We start from the raw sequence: 23,207 nt of genomic DNA on the forward strand, positions 1-23,207 counted from the left end.
GTTTATTTATCTCCTTTTAAATAATATAAAGGTCCTTACAGAAAGGCACGTGACTCGAAACCCTGTCTCAAAATACGCCCCCTCTTGAAAAAAGACATGTGACATATTTTGATCATTATACTGCCAAAGGAACAGGCATAGAGAGCCCCCAGATGAAGTTTACGACCCAGAAGAGCAGCTAGGTCATCTTCAGTGTCAGAATTCACCAGAGAAATAACCCAAGCAGCTGAGCTTGCAGAAGGCAGCAGCAAGCAGATCCGTGTTGTGGTGTGCATTGGTCCCTTCTCTCTGCAGCCACTAGGGGGATGTGGTGTGCAGTCTGTGCCCTCTGAAGACCAGGTTGCACTTTAGTGACAAGCTTGTCCTTCCGTCTCTGGTATTTTCACACATTGCAAGGCAGAGCCAAAGGCCTTCTAAGGATGTTTAACACAGCTCAGAGGGGAAGAAAAGAGACAGGCTGACTCCTGGCTGCTCTGTTGACGTGCAGAGCCTCCAGAAGCCCCATTCACTCACCCTTCAGCCCCAGGGAGCAGCTGTTTGTCTCCAGTACTGGGCTCTGGTGCATCATCTTCCTCAGAGGAGCCAGCACTGGAGGATTCTTCATCACTGTCAGCCAGACAGTATGCCCTGGGCCTGCAACTGAACAGAGAGAGAAAGTCACCAGCAGTGCATGTGCATACACACACACACACACACACACACACACACACACACACACACACAAAACCACAAAGGGTCAAGAGGGAAGCTATGTCACGTGTTGTTAATGTCACTAAGAAAGAATCCAAGAGGTCTTGGATTGGTTGCTTATTTAGGAAACTGCAGCACCAAGTCTCCTGACAGGACTGCTGAGGACTTGAGCCCAGACAGTTTGCTTTGAGCATGCACCAGAAAGCCAGGTGGTGGAGTGAGATGGAGTCACATAAAATGTAGGAGCCATGTGGGGCGGGGGGAGTAAGTGGAAAGGATGGATAGCTGGCAGGGGTTATGATGGCAGCTTAATGCTGGTGACATGACAACCCCTTCCCAAGCATGAGGTGTACAGGCAAGCCCCCAGTCTATGGCTTAATTCCCCCTGAAGTCAGTTCTGACTGGATGCCTTCCTGGTGAGATTAGATCCATTACCCCACATCTGCTCCAACTCCTAGAGGGTCACATGAAAGCCTAAAGTCACAATGTGCCAAGTCTCCAGGGACTCAAGAAGGCACCTGACACAAGATCTCAGGGACTTTTCTAGAAGAGCACAAATTTAAAGGTCAGGCTCTTCAGCCCCCTTATTGAGCACTGCCCTTCACTGAACTCTTTCGGGTTCCAGCGGGGAGGGAGAGGCTAGCTGGATCACAAGGGTCCCTTCTGAGGTGCACCAGAGGCTCCCTGACCAACCAAAGGTGGCTGCCTCTTATGGGATTACTGGCTGGGCCCATCTCTATAGCTCAGGGACGTAGCTGGGCATGAAACAAAGGACAAGAGCAGTCTCTGAACACTACTAAGCAAGGAAGTAATTGCTAACCACAGCCTTACACTGCTGACCAGGGCGAATGCCTCAGGCAGGGAAAGGCAGTGCACCTGAGGCCCAGTCTTCCTGCTGCTGCTGCTGCTGCTGCTGCTGCTGCTGCTGCTGCTGTTGCTGCTGCCGCCCTAAGGTTTTTGACACCTTGAGCCACTAGAAATCCACTGGGGCGATTGTCCCTTGATTGATGGGGATCAAGGGCAGAGCACACAGCCGCATATGACACAGCCAGGCTGGGCCTCATGCTGAAACCGGAGCTGGCTGTAAGAAGATCCCACGGGTGTCCTCCTGGGCAGGACACATGGATCCTGCTCACCCGGCTCTGAAATGGAGCCAGAGCTGTGCCCACACACTGGACTGCCATGTTGGAGGGGATGTCCCTCTGAGAGGCCTCTCCTCAGCTGAAGCACCTGCTCCCGGGATCATACAACAAGCCTGGCTAGTCCCTGAGTGCCTCTATGCCCTTGTTGCTCCCAGAGCTGTCTTGGAGGTCCTATGGGAAGGCCACGCACACAGAGCGTGCTTTCTCCATCCATCCAAACAGCTGTGCTCCTAGCTCTCAGGCCTCGAGATGACAGGTATGGAAGCTGGCCCAACAGCACAGGGCAGGCCTCATTCACACACAGCACAAAAGGCTGCCTGCAGTATCTGGGATCACAGTGAGGTCTGCTGAGCTAGGGTCCCTCCTGTCCCCACCGATGTGTGCCATCTGGCACCTGCATTCCCTGGTGGAAGATGCCAATGGATGAGCCTTGCATTGAGCCCTGAGCTGGGCAGAGGGCAAGTTGCAGCCTGTGGCTTCGGGTGAGGTATTCAGATAATGCTATGAGGCGCCAAGGTCAGACGCTGCGTGAGTGATGTTTGGCTAAGATGAAATTTTTACAACTAAATATACATTTTATGCTCTCGACCTTATGATATAAAAGGGAGAGAGACTACACATCCTCAGAAAAGATGGTAGGATGTGAGAAACTACTGGCTTTAAACACCACTAGAATTCCTGAAGAGTCTTCCACTCTCTCAGTGAGCCACTAAACAGGCTCACTCCAGTTACGCTGCCTCTGCTGAAACTACTTGAGAAGTGTGCTGTGAGTCAGACACAAGAGAAAGTAAACGACTTTATCGTGGTCTGTCTTGGACCATTTTTTATTTTTATTTTTTGGAGATAGGGGGAATCTCACTTTGTAGTCCCGGCTGGCCTAGAACTCACTATGTGGCCCATGTTGGCTTTAAACTCAGGCTAAGTCTCGCAGAGCACATAGCCTTGGCCTCTTGAGTGTTGGCATTGCCAGCACAAACCACCAGCCCAGCTCGAATGTTTTAGTTCTTGTTCTAATAATCACCATCACTTGGGGCAGTTCTAGCAGTCCGTCAGTCTGTCTCTCTCGGTCTGTACCTATGTCCGTGTACTACTAATGTGCACTGCCTACAGAGGCTGGGCGAGGGCAACAGATGGCCTTGGAGTTGGAGTTACAGATGGTTGTGAGCCTCTATGTGGGTGCTGGGATTTGAACTCTGGTCTTTCGAAAGAACAGTCAGCACTCTTGTTTGTTTGTTTTTGAGACAGGGTTTCTCTGTGTAGCCTTGGCTGTCCTGGACTCACTTTGTAGACCAGGCTGGCCCCGAACTCACAGAGATCCACCTGCCTCTGCCTCCCAAGTGCTGGGATTAAAGGTGTGCGCCACCACACCCAGCTGTCAGAGCTCTTAATGGCTGAGCCATCTCTCCAGCCCCATTCCAGCAGTTCCTCAAACCACCTGCAAAGCAGGCTCACTTGCTATCATTTTGGAATTGCTAAAGGAGTGATACAGACTGCAGAGGCGGCTGTAGAAAGTGACTGTAAGAAATGCTTTCAGTGAAGATTAAGTAAGCCGATTCAAAAGCCCTGGGAGGGTCCTCATTCCTAAAAGTGCATTAATTCCCTTTTATTTATAAGAAGCCAGTCCCACTTAGCTGCGTGTGCACACGGACATACACACCCAGGGCAAGGCTGAGTCATGGTATACTTGGCTCCCGGGAGCATCAGGGTGCTAGGGGTGGGGAGGCTACACACTGGCCCAAGCTGCACCAACTGCACTGCAAAAACACCCCACTGTTAAAGACTGTTATGTAGGATGCATTCCTTCCTGACATTATTTAAAGGCTTTCTAGGTTCTTTCCTAAACTGTAGACTGCTCAGCACCTATGCCCGCACCCCTATAGTACCAGGGGATTGAGCCTAGAGTCTCACACATGCTAAGCAAGAGCTCTCCCACTGAGCTACACTCCCAGCCCCTGAAATCCATTTTGACTGCCTTATTGCCCCGAAATGACTTATCTACAGTATGTGACAAGAAGACATGCTGTCTGTGGAAGGAAAACCTTAAAAGACAAGTGACCACAAATAGACAGTGGGCACGCCTTCCCAGGGAAAGGACTTCACAGTAAAGCAACCTATATTTCGAGGCAGAGGCAGGCCAGTCTGGTCTACAGAGTGAGTTTCGAGACAGCCAGGTCTACACAGAGAGAAACCCTGTTTTAAAAAACAAAACAAAAAACCAAAACCAACCAACCAACCAAATAAACAGAACAAAACAAAACAAAACAAAAAAGAAGTTCCCCAAGAGCACAGTTACTTGAGTGGACACTGAGCAAAGCAGTGAGATGCAGCCACGGCCCTGCCAAAGCTGGGCATTGGGAGCAAACCCATACGTGGCATGAGGCCTGGACAGGTGGAGGAGGCTAAAGGGAAGGCCTGGAGGAAGAGGCAGCGCAGGCCACTACATAGGCCCCCTAGGGTGTTCAGTATTAGGGATGAATCCATGCTCAGTAACAGGCATCTGGAATAACTTCTGGCTCTCCTCTCCTTCGTCTCAAGGTGGCTACACATGTGAACGCTGAGGAACAGGAAGCAGATTCTGGAACTGCTTCTGGAGCTAGGTTCTGGAATTGGTGTGGGCTCTCAATGCTTTAGAAATGCAGAGGAAACAATGCCTGTGGAAACATTCTCTGGAATAAAGAGAGGTCTAGAGTCCTCAGCCTCTCCAAGGGCCTATTTCTCAGGCCTTTTTCCTTGAAAAGAAAAGCTCTGCGTTTGTATTTCTCTACGTATTAAAAAGTGCTGGGTGTGGTGGCACACACCTTTAATCTCAGTACTCGGGAGGCAGAGGCAGGTGGATCACTGTGAGTTCGAGGCCAGCCTGGTCTACAAAATCTAGTCTAGGACAGCCAAGGCTACACAGAGAAACCCTGTCTCAAAAAAACAAAAAACAAAAAACAAAAAAACAAAAAAAAAGAAAGAAAGAAAAAGAAAAAAGAAAATGTAAGTGTTAGGGGCTGGAGAGATGGCTCAGAGGTTAAGAGCACTGGCTGTTCTTCCGAAGGTCCTGAGTTCAATTCCCACCAACCACATGGTGTCGCACAACCATCTATAGTGAGATCTGGTGCCCTCTTCTTCTGGCCTGTAGGCACCCATGCAGGCAAACTACTGTATAAATAATAAATCTTAAAAAAAAAAAAAGTAAGTGATAGCCAATTACATATTAATGTAGACTTTAACATGGTGACAGGAAGAAACATTTCATACAGGATTCCTCTATGAGAAAATGGTTTTAGAAGTCCATTTTACTGTGAAAACTATGTTTCCAAAGAACAGGAGTCTTTTCAGTCAGTCTAAAGAAACATGGCGTGCTATGACCAGGAAGTTGGTGGATGTAAACCGGCGCTCAGGCAGCCAGATGAACGGCAATCACTGAGGGAGTCTGAATGACAGGACTCAGACACGGAAAGTGCTCTGCTGCGCACCTGGGGCCTATGACTTGCCTTTCCAGGAGAGCTCGAAGCCCTATCCTGGAGTATGGCTGTTTCCAGAAAGGTCCTTACCCAAATGTTTATGACCAACAATTGCTCTGCCCCACTCCCATTTGGTAGATAATTAGTGCTGGAGACCAAGGCCAGGGCCTGGCACGTGCTGGGTAGCGACTCTCCTGCTGAGCTATGGCCCTAGCCCAGGAGAACTCATTTTTCAGACTGCCTGGATGGTTTTACAACTCTGCTGTCACAAGGCCAGACTGGCACTGCTTAGCTACAGGGGCAGCAGGGTAAGGAGCTGGGTCTGAGGACAGGCTAAATCAGGGCCCTAGCATTTCTAACTAGGGGAGTCTGGAGACGGTCAGGGCAGGCTCACCCTGCTCGGCTCACAGCCGTCCCAAGCCCTTGGACTGTGCCTTTGTGTCTGGGAACATGATGAAAAGACATTTTCTTATGGTTCAAACGGGACCAGATCAGGCTCAGGACTTACAGGGTATGGAATGCTACACAGGGAGTTGATGAATACCACTCACCAGAAAATACAAATCCACAGATTGCCGAATCCAAACACATTTTAACAAATAGCAGAAAAATGAAAGGAAAATAGCAGATACAAGTTAGATTGCATACAGGAGGTGCAATTTTCCAGTTAATAAAACACGAACAGTTCAACACACAACCTAGATAAATCAAGATAATCTAAGCAAAAAAATGTTCATGAAGACATGATCCAACTTCCTTGGTCTACCAGTACTACAAACCTAGAGGGTCACAAATCAGCTTAAAATTATGCAAAAGAGGACTGTCTTGCACTTAAGACAGGTGTGGTAGCGCACACCTTTAGTCCCAGCACATGGGAGGCAGAGGCAGGCAGAGCTCTGTGAGTTCGAGGCCAGCCTGGCCTACACACAGAGGTCTGCAGAGGTAGTTCACTGCGGCAGTCCCCAGCGTAGTTCAGTCCCTACAGAGGGCCTAGGGATGGAAGAGGCCATATCTTTTAACTCAGTTAAAACAGTATTATCATGTGGATGTGTAGCCAGAACAGTGACTTTTAAGGTGTTTGAGAATCAACGTGGGGATGGAGTGGGGTGGAATCGGGCTCCATTAATTACCTCATGATTCTAAATCAGATTAACTCTAGGTAACAGATGTACTATCTACAAAGAGAAGAATTTACTAAGCAAATCAATATTGTATTATTTCGAGAAAATGCTTCTCAGAACACTTGCAGAGCATCCTCTTAGCTACAAAATCAACCGTCTCATTATAAATTATTCTGACCTGGTGATTAAAGTGGTAGATCCCCAGGGGACCTTAATCTGCTCTGCACACTGCTCTGTCTGTGGCTGGGAGCCGAAGCAGGACTCGGGTTAAGGATTCACAGAACAGTTTTTGCTCAGAGGCATCTCTCCTGCTGGCCTGCGCCAGGAATGCTTTTTGGGTAATTGAGACAGTGTCACCCCTGCCAGAGCTGACACCAGCAAGCGCCGTGTGCTGCTACAGCAGTTCCTGGGTGTAAAGCTCACTCTGTGATTAGAAGCGCTGACACTGGGCCTGCTGACCATGCAGGGGCTCCGACACCCCGACCTGCTTCCCACAGGCTGCAGGGAGAGACGAGCCTCAGGGTCGGTTAGTAAATTCATATATAGCCGCTTACCCTTCTCTGCCAATTTCTCCAACCTTCAGGGCGTCAACAAGAGGCTCTTTACCTAGTTTGGTCAGGTTCATTTTGGTCTCGAGAGTCATCAGAAAGGACCCGTTGTAAGACATTTCCAGATCGATCCAGAGTCCTAGAGAAACAGTTAAAAAAAAAAAGTTTTCTTTTCTTTCTTTTCTTTTTTTTTTTTTGTGTCCCTCAAGAGTCTAAACTACAGTAGCAAAACTTGCATTTTCAGGACTAGAAGGTTAGTTCCATAGTAAAGAGCACTAGCTGCTCTGCAGAAGAACTGAGTTCAGTTCCCAGCACTGTCATTTCCTAACTCCAGTTTCGGGGATCTGACACCTTCTTCTGCCCTCTGAGGACACTGGGCACGCATGTGGTACGCACACGTACACGTAGGCAAAACCTCATGCATATGAATACTAATAATTTCAAGGTTCTTAAGTTGGCACGAACCTAAAGTTTACATGTGACTTGTGCTGACAACAGGGAGGCGAGGGAGCTCCAGGAGCGAAGACTAACGGCCAGCACAGCAGGCAGCGCTGCACGGACTCCCTCTCCCTCTCTCTCCCCTCCCCACTCCCCGCCCCCACCTGGCTTCTCCTCCTCGGTAAGAAAACACATGCCCAGAAGCACTGGAAGGAAGGGTGGTCAATGTGCAGCCGTCTGCGATGTGAGAAGATGTCACTGGGCGCTGAGCAAATCCGGAAGACAGTTTCCATGATGCAGTCATTAATGGGCTGGGGCTTCAGAGTTATGCAGCTGTTTGGGGGTCACTCATACTCCTGTAAACTTACTCACCTATGCCCAATAAGCCAGTAAAGGTCCCCACCCCATCAAGCCTAATGACTTGAGTTTGTTGCCTGGGACCCGCATGGTAAAGGAAGAGAACTGACTCCCTTCTACAGGTGTCCTCCAACCTCCACATGCACAAGCCCCACCCCACCCCACCCACCTCCCTGCAAATAATAAATTAAAAAAAAAAAAAGAGAATAGTTTAAAAGGCCAATAAATTCATTAGTTTCCTTTTCTCTCTCTCATTCTCCCTCTCTCCCTCCCTCACACACACACACACACACACACACACACACACACACACACACACACACACGACTAAATTTTTTTTTGGTTGTTCAAGACAGATTTTAAAAAAGATTTTTTTTATTATGTATACAGTGATCTGCTGCATGTACACCTGCAGGCCAGAAGAGGGCATCAGATCTCATTGTAGCTTGTTGTGAGCCACCATGTGGTTGCTGGGAATTGAACTTATGACCTCTTGAAGAGCAGACAGTACTCTTAGCCTCTGAAATATCCAGGGCAGGAGAGATGGCTCAGAGGCCAAGAGCACTGACTGCTCTTTCAGAGGTCCTGAGTTCAATTTCCAGCAACCACATGGTGTTGCGCAACCACATGGTGTCGCACAACCATCTATAATGAGATCTGGTGCCCTCTTCTGGCCTGCAGGTGTCACATACAGGCAGAACACTATACATACTTTTAAAAAGGTTTATTTTATTTGTATAAGTGCTTTGCATAATATATATGTGCACCATGGGCATGTCTGGTGCCAGAGAATGTCAGAGAGGGCACTGGAGCCCCTGGAACTGGCATCATGAATGCTGTAAGCCACTGTGTGGGTGCTGGAAATGGAACCCAGGTCCTCGGCAAGACAACAAGTGCTCTTTCCCACTGAGTCATGCCTCCAGATCCCAATTTTTATAATTTTTAGTATCCTTTTGTTTCTGGAAATTACCCAATGAGTACCTAGGTCAATCCGGAGAACTACCTGATGCCAGTGTTTAAGAATTTATTCCTCAGAGGGATACAGGGATACGGCTGCCAATGAACTTATATGCCCTGTCACCAGGACGGCCAGCACTGGACCAGTATCTCCAGTGTACACAGATTGCCTCGCCACCCTCTGCCACCACAGGAGGGGACGGCCTGCCAGGTAAGGCCACATGAGATGCTTTTCATTTTTAGAACTCCTTAAGACCTCATGGATTTTTAACCAAAATGCAATCCTTCAAGTGGCTATTTAAATGCTAATAAATTTTTTATAGATCTTCATAAGTGACAATATGTAACAGGAAGCAGGAAACTCATCTCAAACCATTCTTCATATATAGCTGCATTTTCAGTCCATTGTGGTAAACAGCCCCTCCCCACATGGCTACCCCGAGATAAAAGCACCGTCCAAGCTTACAAAGCACTAATGGTGCGATTCTTCACTAAAGGCAGAATAATTCTTATTTTGTTTTCAACAGATACTTCCTGATACCGAGTGCGATTATTCTCCACGGATGACTGGGTTTAATTAAGTGGCACACAGGTCAAGTGTGATTATCTTCTTTGTGGGGAAAAATGGCTTCACTTCTAGCTTACAGTAAGCAGTTAAAACATCATTAGTTAGCTTACTCTTCAAAATACTGTTACTGTGGAAATAAAAGGCACATCTGCTTCAGCAGATACATTTAGTCCTTAACCACTTCCAGGAGAAAGGGATTAGTGCAAAGGGCTACATATGAATTTTAACTCAATATAAAAAGGACATAATAATCCCTTCTGGAAATCTTAGCCACGTTTCCAAATAATATTAATGGCATGAATTGTCTCTGAAAGCTGCCATATTAAAGGTATCAAAACTTTACTCCTTCCAATATGGGAGGTTGTGTTGTTTTTCTTTCTCAAAAATTTATTATTTTTAAAAAGTATATACATATGGGTGTGTGTGCAAGTGCTACAAATGGGTGTGTGTGTGTGTGCAAATGCCGGCAAGGGCCAGAAGAGGGCCTAGAGATGGGGTGGTGAGCCAACCAAACACGGGTCCCAGGATTCACAAACTCAGGTCCTCTGGAAGGGACCAGTACATATGGGCATCATCGGCAGCCATTTGCGAGCCACGCGATGCGGGTCCTGGGAACTGAGGTGCTCTGAACTAATGAGTCCAAACAAGAACAAGAACTATGGATTCAGGTTGGTTCGGACCCCAGTCACACATGGGATACAGCCTACCCGGCACTGGCAGGAAGGCCAAGTGAAAGGCTTGGGGCTTGAGTTTCACTGCAACTTTTTGAGCAGTGGAGAGAGGTCTCACCTACACACAGAGGACTCTGCTCTCTTTTTAGGGAGGACCAGATGCAGCCAGCAGCTGGCACACCCTGGCCATTCTTTCTTGTTCTGGGGAGAAGGCTGGAAAAGATAACCAGAAACCTATCTCAGGATGAGGCCTAGACATGAGCAGATATTTCTGGTGGGTTTGCTGGGTTTTATTTCTATGTTGCTGTTGTTGTTTGATGCAGGATGTGGTATATTCCAGGATGGCCTCAAAGTTGTTTAAGTAATTAAGGGTGACGCTGCACTTCTGATTCTCCTGCCTCCATCCCCCAAACACTGGAGTTATATGCAGACACCTCTGCTCTCAGCTCATGGAGCGCTGGGGTCAAGGCCAGGGATTCATGCACACTAGGCAAACATTCTAGCTCCTCAACTGCATTTCTGGTCCACAGTCTGGTCGCACAGCACTCACTACGTTTCTTAAGGCCCACTTGCAACCTAAGATGGAGTCAAGAATGGGCTGAGGACTTAAAAACATAGGAACTGCAAATACATATGGTTTGGGAGACTACTCACCATTACAATGGAAAAAAAAAAGTTTTCTATGACAGTATCTAGGCAGGCAAGGAGCACCCTGAAAACCTGAGAGCATGGATAGTAGAGCAGAGACCTAAGCCCTTTGTTATGTCCTAGGCCCCGGCTTGCAAGGCCACCAGAGGAAGTGAACAGCCTGTCTCTCGCTTGGGAGAATGTATGGATATGGTGATGACGTCAAGGAGGGGACAGACACTGTTTCACAGGTGGGACCTTAGCCTGAGCACAGACAGCTATACAGTGTCATTCTAGCAGTGCTCAAGGATGAAACATCAACAAGATGACAATGAACATGACAAACTTGAGAGGATCTTTGTACAACCAATAGCTCAGGGTGCCACAAAGAAAAGACAGCTCACTCCCCAAAAGTGCTACTGAGTCCTTAGGTATAGGAGTCCACATCAACTGACAGACCCTGAAGGGAACCCTGTCTTCAGGAAGTCCGTGGTTAGGAATAAAGATGGGGCTGGGGAGATGATGCTCAGTAAGTCTCCTGCTGTACAGGCACGAGGGAGGACTGACTGCCTCTCAAGCACACAGGTACAAGTCTGGATAATGTGCCTGTAATCCCGGTGCTGGGAGGGGGAGACTTCCTGAGCTTGCTGGCCAGGAGTCTAGTTGAGCTGTGTGTTCCAGATTCAATAAGCTCCAGATTCAAATAAGATGGAGGGGAAGTATTTGAGGAAGATACACAACATCAGCCTCTGGACGCCACATCCATGCCCACATGCACAGGACAAAGATGGCCACCAGCACTAGAGAGGCAGAGGCAGTGAGCTTAGGGCAGCCTGAACTACATGAGACCCTATCTCAAAAAATCAGGGGGGGAAAAAAAGGAATAAAAATGGCCTCAATCAGCTCACAGAGTTCAACTCAGACCAATGTAAAGTGGAAACAAACGGCCATGACTGCTGCACGTTCTCAGAGGTGCACACGGAGACAGGGGTAGGGGGTGCGGCAGGGGCGCGGCCCAGAATGGAGGGGTGTGTGGTGTGCGTTTGCCTTTACTGCATTTCTCCTTGGCAAACCCCAGGGCCTCAGTAACTGTCCCACCATGGCCACTGAAAGCATGTGGTCCCACAACCGCAGCTCCACCTTGTACTGTTCGAGGCCCTGGTCTTGACTTTGGGCTGGGTTAGCGGGGCCCCTGCTCCTTGGAAGGTGTTCTAGCTTCATTTCTGGTGCTGTTGCAAATACTGTGACAAAAAGCACACTGGGGAAGAACAGTTCATCTGGCTTCCAGTCCCACGCTACAGCCTGTCACTGCGAGAAAGCCAAGGAGGGAACTCAAAGCATCACACCCAGCCGGGAGCAGAAAGAATACAAGCGTGTGTCCTGGACACTGCTCATCAGTACTGAGCTAGCTTCTCTATGCTCACACAGTCCAGGGCCCAGCCCGAGAGAACAGTGCCGCCCACATTCGGGGTGGGTCTTCCTACCCCAATTAATAAGCAGGGTAATCCCTGATCTACGTAATTCCTTGTTAAGACTCTTCCTCATTGGGTCAGGGTGTGTCAAGATGATGGTGACAGCAGAAGGGAGGGAGTGAGGGTCCCACGGGCCCTGCTCATGGAGCTGGCCTCAAGCCCCCGGCTCTGACTTTCCTCTCTCAAAGTGAGCATCCTGCACCCAGAGAACAAAGCTTGAAGAGGAGCATCTGATCGCAGGTTAGCGAGGTCACACACCAGGGTTACATTAGACCATCCCAGTGATGGTTTTGTTCCTGGCAAGCACGCTGGTGCCATCTGCTCTCAGATACCAGAGAAACTCTGCAATCTCTAGACTCTGGATGTGACTTTTATGACAATATCATTGCTAGCTTTTCCTATGTCACAACTGTTCTCTGACATTAAGTCCTATCTCACCAAGGTTGAAACAATTTAAACCCCAATATCTCACTCCTTTAAAAAAAGATTGTTTAAAAGGGGCTGGAGATGGCGCAGTGGTTAAGAGCACTGGCTGCTCTTCCAGAGGACCTGGGTTCAGTTCCCAGCACCTACATGGTGTCTTACAACTGTCTGTAACTTCAGATCCAAGAGGATATGATGCCCTCTTTTGACCTGTGTAGGTACTGCATACACATCATGCATCGACATACATGTAGTCAAAACATTGATTTTTTATATAAATATATGTATGAGAATTTTGGCTGCATGTATGTCTGTGCATCATGTGTGTGCATGCTGTCTGTAAAGGAAGAAGAGGGTATTGGGTCCCATGCAGCTCAGTCACAGAGAATTTTGGCTACATGTATGTCTGTGCATCATGTGTGTGCAGACTGTCTGTGAAGAAGAGGGTATGGGTCCCATGCAGCTCAGTCACAGACAGTTGTAAGCCACCATGTGGATGCTGAGAATTGAACCCTGGCCCTATGCAAGAGCAGCACTTGCTCTTACCCACTGAACCACCACTCCAGCCCTTTCTCTCTATTATTTTTGGGGGGGAGGTTTCCTCTGTGTAGCCTTAGCTGTCCTTGACTCTCTATGTAGACCAGGCTGGCCTTGAACTCACAGAGATCCACCTGCCTCATCTCTGTGAGTGCTTGGATTACAGGTGTGCTTCACCACTCTCGGCTTCTCTTTATTCTTGAGGAAAAGTCTCATTCTGTAGCACAGCCTGGCCTGGGACTATGTAGCCCCAATTGTCTTTGAACTCACGGTGATCTCCTGTCTCCTGGCAGTCTCCAAGTGCTAAGACTGCCTGTGCCACTGCACCCAGCTGCAAACTGCTTTTTCTTCTCACAACACAGCCACCTAGGCCTACATCCTAAGCTCTCCAGTAGCAACATCAAGGACAACAATGGCATTAGTCAGATACCACCACCACATGTGGTTCACACTGCCTTTGGTGTGTTCACTCATGAGAGTCTCCGTGTGGGAGGTGAGGAAGCAAAGAGGTTCAGAAACTTCTCTGAGGCTATGGGTTTATGAGCTCAGCTATCTCAGTCTACGGACGCCATTGCCAACCACTTTCTGCATTCCTTCAAAACTGAGGGACATGCTGGGCATGGTGCAGTCTGTCAACAATCCCAGAACTTGGGAGACAGAGCTAGGAGGGCTGCTGCATGCTTGAGGCTAGCCTGCTCTACATGGCAAGTTCTAGGCCAGCTAGGGCTATATAGAGAGATCTTATGTTAGAATTTAAAAGTGCATAGCTAAGGCAGGATAATCCAAGCAGCCTGAATGGCCCACATGAACCAGAAGATAATCTTCTTTCCTTTTTAATGTTTTCTTTTTCAAATTACTGTAATTTTATTATTTTTTTAAAAGATTTACTTATTTATGTATACAGTGTTCCACCTGTATGTCAGAAGAAGGCACGCGATCTCATTATAGATGGTTGTGAGTCACCATGTGGTTGTTGGGAATTGAACTCAGGACCTCTGGAAGAGCAGCCAGTGCTCTTAACCTCTGAGCCCTTATTTTATTATTTTATGTGTATGTGTACTTTGCCTGCACTTTTGTCTGTGTACCCATGTGCGTGCAGGGCTCACAGAGGTCAGAAGATGGCATTGGATCCCCTGCATCTGGAGCTAGAGACAAGACGTGGTCCTCTGGAAGAAGAGCAAGGGCTCTTAAGTGCACAGTCATCTTTCCAGCCTCCAGGAAGGACTTTTCAAAGGGGCACAGGAGCCTCACAGGAGAGGGGCTATTTAAAAGCCTCCCCTCAGTTGCATTCCCCAGGCAAGAGCAAGTGAGCTCTCATTTTCATCTGTGGTCAGCGTTAGCAAGTTGCCCCAGTGTTTACTTTTCCTAAAAGGGAAGGTTCTCCCCGAGGGCAGTGGAATCCAAAACCTCCAACTCACACTGTCACACACTACATGAAGACTCCTGGTCACTAGTGGACCACACAGAGGCCAGCAGTCCTGTGAGATTCTGTCACTAAGTAACATGACTGGGTTAAGCATACTCTACTGTTTACACAATGGGAGTGGAGCTGGGGGTAGGGGAGAGGAGCTGCAATCAGCGACAGTTGCATGTCATTGTTATTGTTGTTTTAGCATCATATAGGCACCCTTCAAAAGCCTGGAAAAGCCTGATTTGATTAAATTCAAATAACGCACAGGCTTTATGGTTCTTCTGTCCCTTTCTTTGGTAATGTCTTCTTTCTGTTATATAAGCAGGCAGAACTCTACACTTTGCCCTGAAAGGAGTTAAATAAGCTTCAAGTGGATTAAAACCGGCAAGACTTTGATCTGCAGAGCTGAAATGTCTCACCCCAGCTCTGAAAAACAGGAAAGAAGCCCAAGACTCAGGTCTCCAATTATCCTCAAAGGCTGACCAACACAGTCCTGGGTCTGCGGTACAGTTCAAAGCCACAAGGACACTCTTGGAGGCAGCAGAGCCTGCTGTGCCCTGCCTAGGGCCCCTTTCCTTAGATGCTTCTATTAACCCAGGAAAGGGCAGTGCCGCGATCTGAGAGGCTGTGAGCACGTGGAAAACCAACAGGCATCTCTAGTATCAGGAGGTTGAGTTAGGTTTGAGTTAGCCGATGAATTCACAGCTTGTTACTAGTCAGTCCCTGAAGACACACAGAGCAAAGGGCAGCTGAGAGCCATGGGTCAGAGGAGGCCCCTGCTCTTGTGCTGTGATGGGGCAAAGATCCCAGCTACACAGCTAGCCTAGGGGCAGCACACCCTTTAATACTGTGCACCATGCTGTGCTGGGCGTGTGGGTGGGTATAACAAACAACCTAGTACCAGGTTAGAAAGAGCACACTGCTTGCAGAGTCTAAGCCTCTTCTAGCTTTTTTCTCTGTGTATCTGACTGGCCCCGGCAGTACTCAGATTGATGGAGGTGCAGACGGAATTCAGGGTTACGGTGGACTTGTGTCTTTCTCAGAGATCAGTGTGTATGCCCCTGTCCGCTCAAACCCTGCTGGAGGGATGCACAGAGCTGCTAAGTGTAATCAGCGGACACTCTCTTCATGTTGTGTAACAGCGGAAAAATGATTTCACTAAATGGGATTCAACAGCAAACAGAGGTGTTCTAACCTTACAAACTCTACAAAGTACTGACTTCAAAACACGTATCATTCTCCAGAGAAGCCTTGTCTACTCCCTCTGCTCTGCTTCTGGGCCACCACGGGACAATGTCAAACACTGTTCAAGGCAAAGAGGTTCCTTGATAAGGGACAACTAAAACCCTGAACTGCGGGCAGAGTGCACATGCCTGTAATCTCAGCACTTGGAAGACTGAGGCAGGAGGATAGTTTGCTCAGCTGGGCCACCTAGCTAGACCCTGTCTCAAAAAGGAAGGAGGAAGGAAGGGAGGAGGAGGGAGGGAACTGGTGAGGTGACTCTGTGTGCCAACAGCTTTCTGTTCACATGGCTCACTCACCTTTTATGTTTTACTAAATCCTGCACACCATCCCACACCTGTCGATGCCCTTTGAAGCTAGCCACATGTTATAAAAGAATATGGAAATCAGTGATCACTCCCATTATTTATATTTCTTCCACATTCCGGTCAATTCTGTTCTCTCTCCATCCACAAGACTAGGCATAAATACTGTGTCCATGGCGTGCCTAAAACCTCAAGTCCAAGAGCTATGCTCCAGCAGACAGGCTTGCTCCTGAAAAACTGCCTTTGAAAATGTAAAGCTTTTACAACTTAGAAGACGAGGCAGGAGAGGCTGTGGTGTGAGAGAAGAGAGCAGCGACTCTCAAGGAACCAGGGCCAAGGAGGATAGGCACGTGGGGCCCATGAGAGGAGAGTGCAGGTAAAAACCTAGCCCATTGCCTCGTACTCTGGCAAGGGCTATAACTCACACAGAAACTCAGGCCCCAGAAACTGGCTTGAGGTGTCTTGGGGCTGGAAAAGACCGTGTAACAGACTGGGAGACTAGGGCTAGGAGAAGGAACCTACAGCGATTGCCAATCAGTTTCCTACTGTGACTGTTATAAACAAAAGTCACTTGTAGGATGTAGTGGCCCGTGTCTGTGCTAGGGAGGCTGAGGCAGGAAGGTCATGAGTTCAAAGTCAGACTGGGCTGTAGAGTAAGGTCCAAGGGCAGCCTGAGCTACACAGCAAGACTTTCTCAACAACAATGACACAACAACAAATTCAAAAGAACCTAAAATGGCTGGTGAGATGGCTCAGGGGGTAAATGTTCTTACCACGCAAGACGAATGATCCAAGTTCAAGCCCTGAAACCCGTTTAAAGGTAAGGGAGAGAACCGACTCCATGCACATCCCTTGCCAGCCCCCAGCTTCTCCCTCTCTCTCCCTTCCCCAACACACACACACACACACACACACACACACACACACACACACACACACACACCACACTCCACATGAATAAGGAGAGTAGGACTCGGCTTCTAAGCACAAGCCTTTGTGTCAAAACTACAGCAAGAGAAACATTTCAACACCCTTGAATAAATGGTCAAGTCCTCTCTAGTCAACTGAGAGTTACCTTGGTGATCAACATAAGGCTTGAAGGCCTGAAGGATTTTTGGCACAGCCACACCCATGTCAAGTTCTGTCAGTGTTAGCTCATTCATAAAGTAGGGGAGCTGGAGAAAAGAAACAAACAGGGAATGAGACAGATCAGTAAGCTGGTAACCACACTCAGGTCACTAGAGATCCAGGTACATACTGTCTGAGGAGAGACTAGTGAAGGTGCTGGGTCACATCTCTATGTACAAATCAGAGAGGCAGAAACAAACAAGCAGACAAATACTCTAATCTCATAAAGCAGGGACGGGGACAGAGGTGTGGACTCAGTCAGGGATGACAAATGCAGGTCTGTGCCTGTGGAGTCTGTGTTGGAGCTTTCTCTAGCTTCAGGCCACATATGGTCATCAGGGCACACCAGGGGCCATGGGAGGGGCAGTGCAGGGAGAGTTAGCATCTGTTTTCACACTCCAGTGAAGGTCAGAGATCCTTCTAGACAGGCAGCTCTCTGCTCACAGCTCTCCTGCCAGAGGACTGGTAAACTGCTTGCCACTCCACTTTTGCCCCAAGTGGAGGGCCACACCCCTATGCCCTGTCTGCCAGCCTGGGCAGACTGCGGTTGGTCGCCTTAGGTTCTGCATCTCCCCTGGCTCCTCGTCTGAGTGTGCCATCTGCTTCCTGCTGGGTCTGACTAATATCCCCAACTCTATCAGCAGGAATTTATCATCCAGGAAATGATGCAAGAGCACTGCTATCCTTCCAGAATCTCTAAGTCACCATGAACTTTTCTATACTTCTGGAAGGATTTGTATTTTCTTTCTTTCTTCCTTTCTTCCTTCCTTTCTTTCTTTCTTTCTTTCTTTCTTTCTTTCTTTCTTTCTTTCTTTCTTTCTCTCTCTCTCTTTCTTTCTTGGCTGTCCTGAAACTTGCTCTGTATACTAGGCTGGACTTGAACTCAAGAGATCTGCCTGCCTTTGTTTCCTGAGTGCTGGGCACACCACCACTGTCAGGCTGGATTTGTTTTTTCTTAATCTTCAGGTCATTTGTTATTTTAGTGTAAAGGTGCTCTCCCCCCCAATCCCTCCTGGCTGGTTTGAACTCACAGAGATCTGCCTGTATCTGCCACCCAGCGCTAGATCTAAAGGTATGTGCCACTACACCCACCTCAGCCTAAGATTTGAAGTAAGGGTTCAGTATTTTTCTCAAACAGCTAGTTAGTGATCTCTGCCTATTCATCAAGCAACCAACCGATACTTTCTTAATCTATTCTGTCACCTTTAAATACCAGCTTCACATCACACTGGGCATTGTAGTGTTTTCTCTGTGTGTGTCTTTTTCTTTTTTCTTTCTTTTTGAGGCAGGGTCTCACTGTGTAGTGCAGGGTGGCTTTGGTTTATGAGGTTCCTCCTGCTGCAGCCTCCTAGGTGCTGAGATGACAGCCATGCAGCACAATTCCTGGCTACAACACAGCTCTGTAGTTCACAGGTCCTTTTCTTTTCTCCTAGAACTACCCTAGTTATATTTTCTAGTTGAATGTTAGATTAAATTGTAGAAATTGAAGGTATTTATGTTGTTGTTGCTTTTGGCCTCAAACGCACTCCACAGCTGAGGATGGCCTCCAGTTTCTGAGTCTCCTATCTCCACCTTCCAAATGCTGGAGTGACATGTGGGCACTGCCATGACTAAACCCAGGACTTCCTGCATGGTATGCAAACATGGTATCATGTGAGCTATGTGCAGACCTCAGTCACGACTGTCTGAATTGGTGCTCTCTGTCTTAGACACACACCCTGAAAAGCATCAGTGAGAATGTGGGTGACATCTCTATCAACCCACAAAATGTCACTTGGCCAGGCAAGCATGCCACACATGTGCCACACTGTTTTTTTGTCTATAACTGTCATCCAAGGCCTAGCGTTTCAGGAGCCTGCCTGAGAGATTGCACAGGCTAGCCAAGGCACAGGTCACCTCCATCAGCATTTCTATGGGATCAAGTGTCTGACACCACAACTGTTTTGTCTTTCTGGCGTTACAGCTCCCTCTGACCCTGTCCTGCATCCTGTGGCTGCTGAAAAGGCAAAGGAAGGACCTGAGACAGATCCTGAGACAAAGGCAGGGCTTGAAGGCACCTGGCACTGAGGAGGTAACACAGCGAGTGGTCTCTAATTACCAGGGTCGGGGGTGGGCTGGCCAGAGGGGCCCTCTAGGTTTACCTACCCCAAGAAGCATCTACAGACTAATCTCCACGAATGCATCTACAACTCACCTCTCCCCAAGCAGCTCTCTCCTAGATTAGCCTCTTTCAAGTGCCGAAGAAAGCAAGACATGTTCAGTACCCTCCTAAGTAAACTCAACTGGGGACTGAGCAGTCATGTATGTGGAATATATTCTTGTTTGTGGGTAGACATCAGGCAGTGCGCAACAACAGCATCTGCGGGTGAGCATGAGCATCCCAAAGATGTATGTGAGCAGTGGGGGCCAAGACAAAGAGCTCACTTGATGTTGGGGCAGAAACGCTGCTTGCTTAAAAGCCATGTCTGAGTACTCTGCCTGACATGAGTCAACATCATATGCAGCAGTGGCCATCGGGGATTACAGCACGTGGCATTATCCTTTTGCCCATCTGTCCCTATGCCTGGGTCTCTTCTGGTGTTCAGTGCATGCCACAGAGCAGCAGATCAGAAGTCAGTGGGGATGAGGGGAGACCAGTAGGAGAAGGGACAAAGGCCTCCACACCTGACCTGGGCCACTGCTGGATCTCAACCACTTGCTCCTGGCCAGTCCCTCTGACCATAAACAGCAGAGGGAGCTTAAGCTGGTGAACTGCAAGTGCTTTTGTGAGCAACAGACATGGAAGACTTCCCTAGGCTTCCTTGGAAATGGGGGGGGGGGTGGTGAGGGAGAGGGAAGCTCCCACTCCTGGTTAGGAGGAGGTGGAACAGCCTCTCCAAGCTTCTGGAACTCAGGCACGCCCTGCTCTCCTCCTGCTCCAGGGAAGCACAGCCTCCAGAAAGGAGCAGGGACTGCCCCCCTACGTGACTCCAGCCTCTCTCTCTGAGATGACAAAGAGGTCAAGTGCACTGTGGGTGGCTGTTGATGGCTCATCCCCTAACAGGAGGGACCAGTGCATCTGGACAGCAGGAGGCAGGTCAACTCTCAACCCACCTTGAGGACACTAACTGGTTGACACTTATCAACGGGCCCTGCCAAAAGCCCTGCTCCAAAAATCTCTTCAGGTCAGAAGGCAGCCTCTCTTCTTATCAGATCTGAGGATGACAGAGACTAATCTGTAGAAGGGATTTAGAGCTGGCCACAGCTCAACTAAAGCTGAAAAACGTTCTGTTCTTTGTCCAGAGAAAGAACCAAAATCAAATAGAAGCTACTTCGTGTTCATTTCTTCAAATCTAAGTTACCTTAGTCCAAAGTCTTCTTGACCGGGAGACCTTGAACTCCCTAATAGCATGTGAAAAGTTTTATGTCAGCATACTTTCTTCTAGGAAAAGGATCTACGAGTTTCTGTTTCTCAAAAGAATTTGACTCAAAGGAGGCCCTGATGTAAGCTACTGATCCCGGGGCTCTCAGTGAGGACTTAGGGATCAAAGTGCTCTTCCCTGGCTGGGCCTTCAGCAGGCCAATGACTTGCCTCTCAGGAACCTCCACAGGTCTCTGGTGGGCAAGTATGTCCTTTAGACAATCACAAGGAATGCTTAGGCAGTTTAAACTCACGTCCAGGCAGGCCTGGCCTAGCAGCAGGAGTGCTTCTTCAGCAAAAAGAGAGCCCTTCACAAAGAGACATCCAGCTCATAGCAGAGGTCAGTGGCAGACACACTAGAGCGAGCATTTACTGTCCTGGCTGAGGGAGGAGAGCAGCTTGGGAAAGGGTCCTACGGACTGCAAATTTTCCAGGTTCTTGGCCCACCATGACATGAGGCAGATGGTTTAAACTGTCTCTAACTCAGAGACAGTCAGCTATAGGAGTCCCCGTTCTCCTAACCAAGCTCTGGAGGGCCACTTAGAGAGGATAATGACACAGCAACAGTAGAAAACTCGGACCTGTCAGCTGACCCAGTCCCCAGGTACTTAGTCACACATCAAGGTCAGTTTGTAATCCAGCAGATGTGCTGTGGAGTGTGGTGTGCTTAAATCAGGGTGTGTGTTCGCTTACAGCCTGAGGGGACAGCCTGGCCAGAAGTGAACGGGTGGGAACGAGAGGCCTCTCGTGGGAAAGGTGATACCTTAATTTTGCTGAGTTTCATCTGGATTTTCTTCGACACCACATCAGACCAGTATTTCTCGCCTAAGAAGTCCCAAAATATTCTTCCAAGCAAGGCATTCACCCAGGCTTCCTGTTCTTGCTCCTCAGAGGGTGGGGCCTCTGGCAACTGGAGAAAGAAACAAGACACGGGAATTAGCTGTCAGAAAAGTGGAGCCTCAGACAGGTGCTTATTTTCATAAGGCCTTCAGAGGCCCCTCCTGGAGAAACAGAACGCATGACTTGTGCATCTTCCCTGTAAATTACAAGTCCTACATCGTGCTAGTGAGCAAGAAAAAGAGAAATGAAATCGGTTGTCACAGCTGCAACCTTCTCTTTGTCTGCTTTCTGCTTCTGCCAGTCCTCCCAGCTGATACTCCACAGCACTTGCTCAGACAACCTGCCCGGCCCAAGCTCCCCTCCCAACCGACTTGATGTCCCTGTGCTGGCGATCAAAGCCTGCCCAGCTTTCTCCCAGCTAAGGCTTGAGCCTACACGTGTCAAGCCCATCCTCATCCAGGAGGAAATGAGTTTCCCAATGGCCAGGACTCAAGTTCAGCCTGATCTCCACAAGGTCAAGACAGTCTTGAGGTACTTAGAAGTACTGACATTTGCATCATGATACCTCTGAGACACTGAACTTAGCTGAGCCAGGAGTGTCCGCAGTCCTCCCCTCTCAGCATGTGAAGAAGAGGAGGGTAGAAACCACAGGGTTAGGCCAGATGAGAGCACAGTTCTCAGGACAGATTTTTGCCCCAACCCCAGCCCAACAAGCACCCTCATGCCCACCCCTCTGCCCCCACACAATCTGTCTGAAACATATGCTGTGACCAGTGGGGGAGCAAATTTGTCTCCGACTTCCTGGGCTAGTTGCTTGGCTACAGTGGGTCAGAGGTGGGGATAGGGGAGGAGGGGGAAGCAGCAGCAGGAGCTCTGAGGGGACCAAGAGGCTTGATGGCAAGCATGTCTTGTGGGCTCAGTACCTACAGAGGTGGCAGCACCAGTGCCGCCGACTGTGGATGCACACAGGCCAGTAACAACCTCCTTTAGATTACCAAGTTTGCACATCACAGGACCCTAGAAAGAAGGGGTGCCCTGCTTCCTTCTGAGGAATGAGAGCTCCCTAGTTCATGACTGAAGCCTAACTAGCTCTCTGTTTACTCTGTCAGGAGAAGGGCGGGCGTGACAGACATTTGCAGAGATATCTGAATTAGACTATAGCCTAAAACAGAGAAGCAAGCTCTCAGAAGGAAAGATCAAACTTTCTAGAGTGTGGAGCCTAAGTACTCCTCACACACATCTTTGTAATTTATATACACACATCTGGGCTCCACACATGTTATGACTACACACGGCCCACACTCTTCACCTGTGCTTGTGTGTATGTGCCACCAAGACCTGCTCTGTGTAACCAACTGCTCCACCTGGCTATGGGCCTAGGCCACTGGCATGGCACCCAAGTCACTAGGTGCCAAGGATCCAACCTTGAAGGCCTGAATGGCTGTAAGACGCCCCACGGTTCATGTCATGTAACAGTTCTGAAGCCTAGACTTAGGGCTGATCAGTGTGAGCCATACACGGAGCCTGGTGTGAAGCCAGTAGACTGCCCAGTCCTCATGCCGTGCCATAGCTGTGCCAGCTCTCTCTCTGGCAACTAGGGAGTGGGGCACTCACCGCCAGTAACACATCAGTGTCTAGGATGCGTTCTAGACTCCTTCAAATCTAGATGATTTCCAGGATCTTTCTTATGACGTCAGTGATAAACAGGGGCTGGAGCGCTTACTGCTCTCCTGAGGTTGCCCTTTAGGCCTTAGCTCCCAGAGGTGGCTCAGAGCCACCGTCAACACCACCTGACACCCTCTCCTGGCCTCCACAGGCACCCCCCCCCCCAGACACACAGACACATTCATGAAACATCCTTGTTTAAAATCGACACATGCT

The 23,207-nt window shown here is 48.7% G+C and overlaps 1 protein-coding gene across 2 annotated transcripts in view; it reads right to left on the reverse strand.

Moving 5' to 3' along the window:
* Positions 1 to 23,207, reverse strand: part of Tex2 (testis expressed 2) — a 120,675-nt gene that overhangs the window by 9,753 nt on the left and 87,715 nt on the right. The window contains exons 5-8 of one of the 2 annotated variants that reach the window (XM_051158907.1): positions 21,250 to 21,396; positions 17,034 to 17,133; positions 6,957 to 7,089; positions 514 to 633 (exon numbers count right to left, since the gene is read on the reverse strand). In XM_051158907.1, coding sequence (XP_051014864.1) covers positions 514 to 633; positions 6,957 to 7,089; positions 17,034 to 17,133; positions 21,250 to 21,396 — 500 coding nt within the window. Of the gene's footprint in view, positions 1 to 513; positions 640 to 6,956; positions 7,090 to 17,033; positions 17,134 to 21,249; positions 21,397 to 23,207 lie in introns of both variants that reach the window. The other variant, XM_051158906.1, reaches the window with a different exon arrangement.

This window comes from Acomys russatus, chromosome 16 (genome assembly GCF_903995435.1).
Source record: "Acomys russatus chromosome 16, mAcoRus1.1, whole genome shotgun sequence".
NCBI lineage: Eukaryota > Metazoa > Chordata > Mammalia > Rodentia > Muridae > Acomys > Acomys russatus.